Raw genomic sequence first — 13,476 nt, forward strand, 5'->3', positions numbered from 1 at the left:
TCCAATAAAATAAGCAGTTCAAAGGTTTCAAAACAAACAGCAAATATGCCTTTTTTAAGACTGTTGACTAGTCACATGCAATCAAAAGGAGATTACACATTATACAGAACTTTTATATTAAAAAAAAAACACTCATTTCTAGTATTCTATAACTGTAACAAAAGTTTGAAATATGCTAGTTTACATTAACACAAACAGAATGTGAAACTTTTCTTTAATATTACTTGAGTAGAATGTAAACTTCAAATAGCTAGCATATCCAGTGATTTTATAGGCAGTCACTTTATTGACAAACTCATGCTTAAATATTTTCTTGTAAGCATCACAGGATTAGTGTTAGTTGTGAATGTGCCACTGAAGGTAAAAAGGAAAAAAGAAAACCTCTCTATCCCTATAGATATTTGTGAAAATGTGTAGTTAAATTGGTGATAACAAGTATAGAATAATCCCCAACACTGTACCTTCACAAGATGTTCAAGTACTGAGACCAATTTGTGTTCATTTTAAATAGTAAAATTTTTATTACTAACTGTTTTGTAAAATTAAGTTCAACTTTAAGAATGTGAGTGGAAGCAGAGAAGGACTATAATCCCAAAAGATTGTAGCCAGGAGAAACCCAATCCAGTATCCAAAAACAAACTGTATAAATGATGACATTAGTGAGGCGTCTCAGTGTAAAATAATCAAGGAATATGACAAATTATTCCAATAACATTTCAAAAAGAACAAATAAACTACATTATTAACACATACATGTTGCATAATGCATATTATTGAAGCCAGTTACATAATTTATCATAAAATCAAGCTTATGAAACCCCTTACATAATTTAACATAAGTTCTTATATGCAAAAGTCAAGTTAGATAGATAGTATTTTTCTTTTAAAAAGAGAATTTATGTTAATATAACAAATTTTATAAGTAAATAAAAGAAAGAGATAGATTTCTATATAAAAAAAAGACATAGATAGATAATAGTAATTTTATTTTTTTAATCTTGTGTAAAAAACATTTATACTAATAATATTATGGTATAAAAAATATTGCTTTTTTGAAAGAAATATAACATAACTAAATATTTTTTTTATAGAAACATATATAAATATATTATACTTAATAAAAAAAGGGAAAGGTGGCACGTGCCACGTACACGTGAAAAAGAACCCTGGTCTTTCTGCCCCTCTCCAATCTTCCCCGCCACCGCCGAAAACTTTTCTTAATCAGTCTCACAGTGAAGTTGATCGGAGCCACATACATTCACGCACTGACGCTACTGTGTGAACGACGATTAAGGTTTTGGTCTCTTCTCTCTGCCAATAATCAGAAAGCACTCGCTTCCATTCAAACGAGTAATGTGTAATAATTTTCATGTCTATATATTCTCTCTGCCAATAATCATTCTTTGATGGTTAATGATTAATTATTGTAATTGTGTGCTGTAAAAATAAGCGTTTGGTGTCCATGATGCCTAGTGTTGCTTAATGTTCTCTTGTAAGTTGTTTTTTTTTTATTATTATTAATCTCACACCATGCTCTGTGATATGAGCCTGTAAAATATTTTAAGTTGTTGCTGCTCGTTAAATTGCAGTTCTTTTGGTTCTGTGTAACTTGTAACTTGGTGTGAGTGATGGACTCTGTTATGCATTTACTGTTTTAAGTAAATTCACTTGAGTATGAATTTCATGTTTTCTTGTGTAGCTTGGTTTAAAACCAAGGCGGATAAGTGATTCATTCTGGATGGCAGGTCCAGCAACACCTTGCTAAATTAAACCCTGATTTTAATAGTTACCTATAATTAGACTGTGTTCAATTTCTTTGCTTAGGAGTGAGGAGATAGAGTATTGGAGTTGTTGACTAGTTTAATTTGTGGTGCCCTGACATTTAAAAAGACTCTTTATGTATCAAAATATTTCTCTAGATTACCTCCAATGTGGAAAACAAATCCATATGGATAAATAAAGAGAAATATATATTTGAATGGTTAAGATTAAAAGATAAATGCACGTGACTTTCTTAATTGGTCATGTGACCACTAACTTTTAATTTTAACCATATACCATCCATGTATCATTGTATGACCTAGATTTATGGTTCTTACATTCTTAAAATGAGAACTATTCTTACTATGTATGCTCCTTATAAACTATATATAGGTTGTTTGCATCACCTATGCATGAATCATGATTAATTTACTTTTGTTTAATTCTAGTAGCTATTGACCTATGCGTTGGTTATGCCTCATTTGCTTGTCTATTTCAATTATAGACATGACTGTTTTTTATGTGATTGCCTTGTAATGTGCACTAATTATTAACACTGAATTAAGTGCTTTCTTGTTCATTCTTAATTTCTTTCTGTATGAATTAAAATGTGAATATTCATTCTCGTTTTTTTTCTTGTTAACTTGGTTGTTTGTGTCACTAATGCAAGAACCATGTTTATTTTGCATGACTTTAGATAGTAATTGTTGGATGAACTTGAAGGGATTCAATGGATACAGAATTCAAAACAATTGAGGCAAGCATAATGTCTATGCTTGGCCAACTCCAATCTGAGGGTGGCATCCTACAAAGAATGGTATACAAGAATAAGAACCAGCACCGACGCGGTTCCTATTTCCAGCGTCTTTTGAAGGTTCCCCACTACACATTATACATTATAGTTTCTCTACAGTCGCTGTTCAATATGAGTTTTCTTAATGCTTGGCATTTTCACAGTTTCATGAAAGCTTTCTTTCTTTTTGTAATATACAAATTTTAAAAGTAATTGCATTTGTGTGGAAATTTGAATGGAAATGTGTATTTACATTTAAGTTTTCATGATGCAATGTGTATTTATGTCCTTTTTGGATTTTGTGCTGTGCTGTATTGTAATTTGCAGGTAAGGAGGGATTTAAGGCTGCTGCAATTGGCAAACTTGGAGGAGCTTGTAACATCATGTTTGCTTGTTATCAAAGAAGATAGACCAAAACAGAAGCTTCATCTTTTAGAGAGGTAGGTTTAACTTATTTCTAACAAGTTTTTGGTTGATGTTTTTCCAATTCATGTACAAAGAATCAATTCAGATATAAAATTATTATAGCCAACAAGGTAACATGATTGAATGCTTAGTGCTTACAATATGTAGTGTTTAAAGTGCTGATATAGTCAGTGATATTTCAATTATGACCTCTCCAACTCTAACCCCTGATTTTAGTAGCAGTATTCCTTAATGACTGAATTTTTATTTTATTTTACTTTTTTTTGGGACTGGGGAGGAGGGAGGAGGGGGGGATAGTATGCCTCAGGTGCGTATAGCACATTGACATGGGGATCCTTCTTTTTTTCAATATGCTCAATTCAATTTTGTTTGGCCTTTTCTTTTGTGTAGTATGTGCAAGGCAAAGAGAAAGGAATTGGAAAACTTTGAAATTCTAATTTTACATCTCATGAAAATGGGAAGTGACAATTTTTAATCTTCATGTCAAGAGAAGTGATACAGTAGACCATTATTCTGACCTGCACATTGTGGACTTATGGTTAAAGAATTTGTATATATGGATGTGGCAACATTATTATTCCAAAATACGATTTCAATTTTGTGAGATGGCTTACTCTCTCTTTGCATAATTGAACATCTCAGTCATACTTCATTGTTTGAATTTATTTTTGGTTTTCAAAATATATTTGTGATGAAATTTCCCCTTTGGTATGTCTTTATGATAATATTGCAAGTCCTGTCTTGTTGATGATGATATTGTTCTACTTACTGTTTCATTACAGCTTAAAAAGGAGAAAATGTCATAATGAAAAGCATAATTTTATGGAGCGTCTGTTAGGTGTTGCACACTTACTAGTAGAGGTGAAATTGCTGATAAATATTATTGTTGCTCTAACTCTCTTTCTTACTTTGTACATTAAGATCAGTGTGTTCATGCTGTGGTAACTCACTTGCCGTCCTCTTTCCATTAATAGTATGACTATAACGAGTATTTCTCACTAAAATCAAATTGTTTATGACTCTAATATGAATCATTTTCCCTATGCATCATTATAGATTTAACATTGGATTGCTTATTTTTATGGAACCCATTATCCTATCTCAATTTGTGTTCTGTTTCTCATGCAGATGGTTGAACCAATACTGAAGGCTGCATCATATCCTTCTGCTTCTGCTAATAGTCTAATTTGATTTGTGTTTTAATGGTTAGCTTATTTATTTATCCTATATGCTCATAGTTTACTTAATTGGCCATACTCTGATCAAAATTTTAGACATATAAAATCTTTTTCTTTCGTTTCATACATGTGTACTGGTTGATTGGTACTTGGTGTTGCCAAATGATATAACATGCTCCATAATTTGCTTGTATTAATCTTTTTTCTTTGGCTTTGTTTTTTTTTCCCTGTGTAACTACAATACCATTTGTAAAACATTAGGAGTTTGCTTGCATACACAAATTGTATATAATAATTTTATGTTGGAATTTTTTTTGTTGCCCATCTTTTGTTACTCAATTATGTTGATAATTTGCCCTTTGCATGTCTGTTGGTTGCTATTGATCTTCATTGAAACATGGACTTCTTAGTTCACACTTGCCAACTTTGATGTCATCTTCTTCCCTTTCCTTTCTAAAGCCCTAGATTATGTTTATTTCAGTGTTCTACATTTTTGGAGGCTATTTTCAGATAATGATTGGTTATTGTTAATGTCATATTTTGGTCTGTTATTTTATCCAGGGATCATTATTTTACTTTATACTTTGGAAAAGTAGAATACACAAAGAAATTTTTATCATTGTTACTGCTAGTAGTGTCAGACTGCGAGTGGCCGTAGTATTCTTCTTGACCATTTTATGAGTAGTCTGTTTAAATATGCTACATCAAAGTCCTTTCCTTGACTATTTAATAGTGAGGTATCTGTATTGTTTGCTCAATCTTTTTTTATGGGATTTTCTGTGACAATTATGGCTTTGCTTGCACGTCTCCGAGTTCTGGTTCAACAAGTAAGTTTCTTGAGTTAATGTATTTAATCCAGGTTGTATCATTTTTAAGTTGGAATTTATTTAATGTGGAACACTGATGCTGGCGTTGTTTCTAAAATTTAAATTAGGTTGAAAGTAAACGTGATATTATTAGGATAGCACTAGATAGTATAACTCTGTGATCGTGAATTGATCTTCTAGCTCTATTGGTTTAGTTACTCAAACCTTCTTTCCCCCCCTTGTGCAGATATTACTTGATGTTGTTTCATTGTTCAACATGGTTTCTATACTCTCTATAAAGAAGCAATCAATAAAAACAACTCACAATGAAACCGAGGTTTGTTTGTATGACAAAAATCTCTGTTGTATACATATTTATGCTTAGACATGGATATGAATCTAAAGTGATATTCTAATTTCTACATGCTAATATATTCTTTTTTTATATATATATACTATTGATGCAGGTTTTTAGAGATTTCTACCCTGTTAGTGATGATTTTGTTACATTAGAATGTGTTTGGAAATCAGACAAGTTTATATTACTCGAGAGGAAGCATAAAAGGGTGAATGAAAGTCAAGCTGTGGACTCTGGTGGAATTGTTTTTGTCCAAACATCAAATGTTAATTATAATTGTATCGTGTCTTTTCTTGGGGGTAAGAATGGTGTGCTTGTTTCTGCTGTTCCATATTTTCCAAGTCTTATTAGTTTTAATATTTAATTTTGTGATGGGTATTTCAGTTTATGACAATTTAACTGTTTTATAACAAATGTACTGCTAACGATTTTGTCTTTTTCATATTACTATATGTTCGGACTCAACAATTTTATATATGAAAGTACCAAACTCAATCACTTGTTAAGTTTACTTGGGAGCCAATAACCTGTTCTTTTAGTTGTTATTGTGATCTCTGGATCTCAAACATGCAAATGCTGTTAAATGCGACATAAAACTAATTAGTTTGATTGAATTGATCTTGTCATCCAAGAACACTGGAAGAAATTAGTATAAGGGATTTCATTGTGATTTTTTTTAATCTCATTGTGAATAATATCCTTGAGAATTTGTTTTCTAACGGAGTCCAATGTCATTGTGTGACCCATGAGACTGATCTCATCTAATGGGACAAGACTATTATTGTTTGTTGTTGTTAATTTGATCTTGTCAATTTTGTTTGTTTTACTTTGGTTTCCTGCGGCCTCTTTGCATATGCAAGGTTAAGGCTGCGTACAACATCCCTCCCCCATACCTTCGCATAGCGAAGAGCCTCTGGGCAATGGGGTACGAAGTTTTTTTATACTTTGGTTTCCTGAGTTCTTTTGATTAGGATTAAAAATTGGCGTATCAACATTTGACAGTTTTTGCAAGTGATTAGTGATTTGTATTCATGAAGCTGAATAGAAACCACATAAATAAACTGCTTCTTTTCAGGATCTGGCCTTGTTGCTTTGCAAAATATAAAAGAAATACTTTTCTCTCACCTTTACTTGTGACATCACCATTTTATATCCAAAGTTAAATTGTAATTTGTTGTTGTCGTTAGTTTTAACAAGTCTTGGTAAATTGTCTCTTGCAGATGATCGGTTAGTCCCAAAGAGAGTAGCAGATGTTGCTGCCAAAAAAGATCCCTGTCATATCAATGATAAGAGTACTGATTTGTTGATTGGCTCATCACCAAATGATGATAAGGAGACTATATATAATGATGAAGGAGAAAATCAAGGCATCACGAAAGCCTCCATCAACAAATCTTTACCAGAGGTTGGTTTGCATGCATTATCGCCGTCTACTACCAATGATAAACTTCATTCTTGTCGAAGAAGGTGGCATTTGTCTCAATCAAGAATCTTACACTAACGTGACACAAATCTTAAATTGAAGTAACCAAACAAAGGATGACATGGGGGATTCACTTGCTAGTTTATTTACTGATGTAAATGCAAAGGGTAATTTCAAACATGACTAGCTATTGTAGTTAAACTTTTGGTGGTAACTTTATCCAAGGCTAGGAAATCTTGATTTAATAATGGTAATAACTAATAAAATTCTCTAGGGCTCTTATTGAGGATGTGATCATGAAAAGTATTAAATGATTTTATTTTTTTTTATAGATTCTTAATGTCTCAAAGGTCGTGTGTGTTTTATTGTTTTGGTTTCTTAGCTTCTTAGCAAGTCTCTTGAGGCATACTACTCCCCACGATAACACACTACATATTGTAAATATCCAACTAAGTAGTTAGTTATCTTAATTTAATATTTGAATTAATTATCTGAACATGAATTGGGAAAACATCAACCAAAAAGATATAACTATCCCTATAAAAGATGTACCTTTTAATTTGATCTATATTCTTTGATAAAAAGCAAAACAAGTTACAAACTCATTTAAGTTTTTGCCAATTGCAGAAGACTTAAATTTCTCCTCGCCTACAAATTACAATATAACAAAGTTCAAGGAGGACATAAATACACAATCCATACATGGAAACTCAAATGTAAATACACATTTTTCATCTAACTTTCCACACAAATGCAATTACTTTTAAAATTTGTATATTACAAAGAAGAAAAAAAAGCTTTCTTGAAAGTGTCAAAAATTAAGCAAAACGCTGACTATTGGAAATTATAATGTATTACATGTAGTGGTGAGCCTTCAAAACGAAAGACTCTGGAAATAGGAATTAAGCCGAAGTTAGTCTTTATTCTTGTAAATCATTTTTTCCATGACGCCACACTCTGGACACATGATTCAAAAGACGTTATTGTTGCCTTAATTGTTTCGAACTCAGTACCAATCAGGTCAGCCATGGAAACGGGGTGAGTCCTAGGCAGGGTTTCCCAATCCCCATCCCTGCAAAAGGCAGGATGGGTTCTGCTTTGGGTTCATAAAAGGCAGGGGTCAAAAAATGGAATCCAACTTTATTCTCATCGGGTTTGGAGGAATCCAAGGTGAATTCATCTCACATTTTTTTAAAATATTTGTTCAAATATTTTAAATAAATCATACATTAAATTATCAATTACATTTTAATTCAATATATATATATATATATATATATATATATATATATATATATATATATATATATAATTTAATAAATAATAAATAACGCAAACATATTTAAAAAATAAATTATATTTAGTTAAATGTATAGTTTTTAATTTTGTTATAATTTTGCTATAATTACAATATTATTTATTTAATTATTAAAATAATTGTTCTATATTTTTTATAATTATAAAAAATAAAACATGAAATAATGATATGATTAATAATTACATATAACACGTATAATAATAGAATTATATATAAATATATAACTATATTATTAATAATTCTAAAAATATATGTAAAGGGGCAAGTACAAGGGAGCACAGGGAGTGGCATACCTGCCCCAACCCCCGCTATTCCAAGTCGGGAAAAATCCCAACCTCGGTTAAAGTGGGTTTTTCCCCTCAAAGTTGAGACAGAGTTAGACAGGTGTTTATGGGTCAATTTTTATTTTGATTCCTTTGAGTCCTTCCAAATTTACCCAACAATGACTATCTAAAGAGATGCAAAATAAACATGATTCATGCATTAGTAATACAACCTATATATTTATAAGTGAGATATCTAGGGAGAGCAATTTTTAACCCAAAATTTGAATGATAAAATTTGTGAATGTTGAAATTTGGATGATAAATTTCGTGGAAATTTTTTTTTAAATAATAAAATCCGTAAAAATTTAAAAGTTGGTAGTAAAATTCATAAAATAATTAAATTTTAATGGTAAAATTTACAATTAAGCTTTGTTTTAAATGATAACATATATAAATATCATATAATTTTTCTTCATTAGAATATGAGATAGAAGTATCATATTTATAATTTTAATTTTTATATCAATTTTTCTTCACAAAAAATTATTATATGGTATTCTTTTTAAAGTAAAACATGTATAAATATATTATTTATATATTTTTAAATTTTTAAAAATTATAACGTATATTTCTAACTTACCCTAGGACCGGCCTTCACATGAAGCAAATGAAGTCTTTGTTTTAGGTCCCAGTCATTTAACATTAGTATTTTGTATAATTTTTATTATTTGTTTTCACTTAGAAAATAATTACTCTGAAAATCAAAATAAGAAATAATAATTACTCATTAATTTCATTTCAATTAGTGAAAATATCTCTTAATTGACGAAGCCTCCTCAATATTCAATTCTCACCAAAATCAGCTCAAAAGTCACTATCTATATTCTTTTAATTTTGAATCTCTTATCACTTATCTCAATCAAAATATAATTATTTTATTAAAATATTTTCTTTTTGTAAAAAAACTTATTATTACTTTTAGACATACCTCATTTTAAAATTAGCTTTAGGCGTAAAAATATGTTAGGTTGATCCTACCTCACCCACGAAATCCACTCATTTTTAAATCCATGTTTCAAGAGTGTTTTCCAAAATAAAGGGTAAAACTTGATTAATTTTAGTATCTGAACTTCAACTTTGATGAAGATGATCATTTTGATATTCTCCTCGGATAAGAAAATAAAACTTTACAAAGGATTTTCCAAAGGAAGATGAAGACAAAGATGCTCCCTTTACTACGCGATGATGACTTAACTATGACGCAGTTAGTAAAGTTAGTATTAAAAAGAAGTCAATTTGTTATTTTTTTTACCTAATGTTTATTTCAATTTCAAAAATACAATTTGCAGTTATTGTGTTTCTGCAACCAAATTAAGTAACATACTTACGTGTATGCATGGGGCTTAATCAATGGTCAAGGAGTTCCATGGCCTAGGGCATACTGCTCAAGGAGAGCTATCCATGTTTGTGTTTGTTCATAAATCCTCTCACTCTTTCTTACTTTAAAGATTTCCTCTTCCTTTATTTTTTTTTTCAATGCTCTTCCGTATATAAAAGTAGGCTAATTAATTGCATTGATGCCCATAATTCACATTTTATTTAACACAAAAAAATCTTAAGTTTCAACAAATTAAATGTTGCTATCAGTGTCACAAAATGATAAAAAAAAAATTGAAATTAAAAGTCTGCATTATTTAGGTGTTTTTTCGTAGTGGTAAATAACTTGGTGCTTCCCAGATGATATAAATAATCTCAGGAATAAATGAGTTTTATGCATGTCATCTAAATTGAGCCTGGACCGTCCAATTCAACAAGCATGGATCACATTTTAGTTTAGAAAAAGATTATTAGGCGTTGGTACTATTTTAGTTCAAATGTTTAAGCTTGTACTAATATGGTACTCCATAATATTCCCACTCCACGGTGTGTCTCAAGAGTATTCAAATTTATCGATGAAAAATAAAATTAAAAAACTACTTAAAAAATTGAATCTAACCTTTGTTTGGATTTGTTTAAATGATTTTGTGCTTAAATTACTAAACCACAATACTTGTATTTTTTTTTAGTGTTTTTTTTAGGATAGTGTTTTTAGTGTTATGCATTTTATATAATGTATACCACTTGCGTTTTAATTATAGTGCTTTATAATATTTTACTTTGTTATGTATACCATACTTATATAATATATATTATTTTCTTTTTTAGAAGACTTACATTTGGTGTTTGGTGTAGAATGGATAAAAAAATTGGTAGATTTTTATTATAAAATGTTTAGCAGAGTAACAAGCTTTGTAGATTGTTATTAGCAAAATAAATTATTATAATTTAATTTAAAAGATCAAACAAAAGTAAATTTTTTTAATAGAATAAATATTTTAGTAAAAATGCAAAACTAATCGAAATCATATGATAATTGGATGATTTGGTCTCAACCAAAATGAATAGTATATCATTTTTATATTTGATTTAAATGACTTTAATTTTAATGAAAAAATCTAACCAAATTATTGCGCAAAGACCCCTAAATCCTCATGTCTCCCAAATATCTCGTGGTTCAAGTTCAAGTACACTATCTAACAAACGAATAGGTTGAATTTAAACCAAGATTTGAGAAATAATGTGATTCATTCAAGTAAAATCAAACACGATTCTCACTTCATCCTATAGTTTTGTTACCCATGGAACTAGAATTTATATATGTTGGGATAAATATGTATACTAAAGATACAATTCATGGTACTATCAATTTTAGAAAAAAAATATTCTTTATTTTATTATCATATTTATTATTTTATTAAATTATTAATTTGACACGTCCTAAAACTAAAGGTTTGTTATCATGATAGAGATTATGACAATAAGACATAAGTCTTTTATAATTTTAATCTATATTGTTCTTGATCATATGATTATTGTAAACAAAACATTAATCATCTGGATAGATTAATATATATGTAATGATCATTATTGGATAACGATTAATAGATCTCATTTATCAAATTACATATATATAGATGTTGTATATGTAAAGATCATCATTAACTTACATAATTAGAAATTCATAATAGTTAATATTACCTTGATATGTCAATGAGAAATTCTCAAAAAGAAATACAACCGTTTTGTTTGACCTAAGATTACTAGAGTAATTAACAAATTATTTGTTATATTTTAATTTCGGACACTTAATACCTTAGGACACTTAATAATAGTTAATATTACCTTGATATGTCAATGAATATTGGATATGATCAAATATTTATAGAATTAATAATTAATCAAGAAAGAATTCATCAACTCTAGATCATAAGTAATAAGTTAAGTGTGAGCTCCGTGATAGAATTAAGACCTTGACAAGTCATTCATAAGATGTGTTAATTTATTAAAGCTTGACAATAACACTACACTCTAGAGTTAACCTTGAGGTATAAATGATGGAAGAAAATATTACACTATTCTTCTTGGTTGGTTTGTTCTCGAAAGTAAAAAATGTTATTTCATGTTATGCGGACGGACGGACACTCAGTAGTGTTGTGTTGTTAGATGACTATCTTGATTACTAAATTAATTAGCATTGAATTACTACGAATTTAGTATGAAACCTACCGGATCACACACATACCAGTGTTCTAATCTTTACAAAAGAAAATAATTTATTTGATAATTAAATTAGAGAATTTAATTTAATCAAATAAATATTTTAGTGAAATATTATTATTTGTTTGCTACCACCAATAATATAATTAATATATAAAGGAATTATTATTTCATAAATGTGAGAGTTGTTACAAGGGTAATATTCTATTGCTACCTCCTATTATTATGGATGTGAGTGTGATTAATTGTGGATTAGATCTGTCTCATCTCCAAGGAACTCCTTACACTAAAATACATGAGGCAATGTTTATGTTTATAAATAAAAGATTCAAATTATTTTAAATTATTTATTTTTTTATAGAAAAGTTCAAATCCTTGTTTCTTTGACATTATAAATATAAATAGAAACATCTAGTTACCTGACACAAAATACATAATCAGAAAAGTTAACACCTAATTTTACAAGTAGGAGGAAAGAGGACCTGCTCTTTAAGATTTCATTCATTAAAGAGTTAATAACAAATATTGGTCTCTTGGTGGTGGATACACACAAAGAGGAGTCTTCCAACCCTTGTAGGAAAGATTTGTTGCTTCAAGAACACGCCTTCCCCCTCTCTTTCCTTATTAGTATATACAAGGTATAAAATAGTTTTATATCATCATCTAATTATTTATTTATGTATGATAAGTTCGTTAACTTTCATAATAATTAGTTTGAAAGTAATATCAATAATCATTTATAATTAATTTACTGTGTAAAACTATTCTACTGTGACCATTAAAAGAAAATGAGTTTTTTTTTAACAAAAATTAAAAATATAAGTGATAAAGTTATGAAAATAAAACTTAAATAATAAAAAATTAAATAAATCATATTTAGTAATTTTTCATGTTTTCACACGTTAATGTAATGTCATTGAGATGATATTAACGTGGTAATGTTCCCCGAGAGATTAGAAGGACAAAAAACTTGTATAAACTGATATAGGTATTTTTATTGCTTGTTTCATTTCTCGTTAACTTCTATAATAATTAGTTTAAAAGTAATATCAATAATTATTTATAATTAATTTATGATATAAAATTATTTTATTATCATAACTATTAAAATATAAGTTATTTGGTATAAAAGAAAATAATTTTTTAAACAAAAATAAAAAATATGTGATAAAGTTATCAAAATAAATCTTGAATAGTAAAAATTAGATGAACCATATTTAATAATTTTTCATGTTTTGACATATTAATGTGTGGTTAAGATAACATTAATGTGATAAAGTTCCTAGGATGCTAATTCCTGAGTGTACACAAAAAACATAAAACATGGTGTTAATCTCTTTATCAAATACAATATTTTTCTTTTATCTTTCTCCTACTTTTTTATGCTACTATTGCTGTTTTTATGTCCTATTCTTGTACTTCTTTTTCATGCAATGTCTTCCTTGGAAATCTTCACACTAATGTAAGGGTGATTCTTTTGTTGTGAGTCTCTAATTAGGTAACTTCCATTTCACACTAATATCATGGTTCCGAAAGGTTTTTTCACTTGT

At 29.0% G+C, this 13,476-nt stretch overlaps 1 protein-coding gene across 4 annotated transcripts; it reads left to right on the top strand.

Annotated features, from left to right (window-relative positions):
• The first annotated feature begins 1,126 nt into the window (after positions 1-1,126).
• On the top strand, positions 1,127-7,094 carry LOC114423428. 4 transcript variants are annotated; one of them, XM_028390187.1, is made up of 9 exons: positions 1,127-1,350; positions 2,459-2,635; positions 2,882-2,994; positions 3,763-3,841; positions 4,109-4,137; positions 4,892-4,985; positions 5,212-5,301; positions 5,432-5,621; positions 6,543-7,094. In XM_028390187.1, exons 2-9 carry the CDS (start codon positions 2,492-2,494, stop codon positions 6,821-6,823), a joined length of 1,020 nt encoding a protein of 339 aa, XP_028245988.1. In that variant the 5' UTR covers positions 1,127-1,350; positions 2,459-2,491; the 3' UTR covers positions 6,824-7,094. The 4 variants fall into 4 exon arrangements, with proteins under 4 accessions (XP_028245988.1, XP_028245990.1, XP_028245991.1 ...); XM_028390189.1 differs by having other exon boundaries at positions 1,143-1,357; XM_028390190.1 differs by having other exon boundaries at positions 1,143-1,357; positions 2,463-2,635.
• The last annotated feature ends 6,382 nt before the right edge of the window (positions 7,095-13,476 follow it).

This window comes from Glycine soja, chromosome 8 (assembly GCF_004193775.1).
Source record: "Glycine soja cultivar W05 chromosome 8, ASM419377v2, whole genome shotgun sequence".
Classification (NCBI taxonomy): Eukaryota; Viridiplantae; Streptophyta; class Magnoliopsida; order Fabales; family Fabaceae; genus Glycine; species Glycine soja.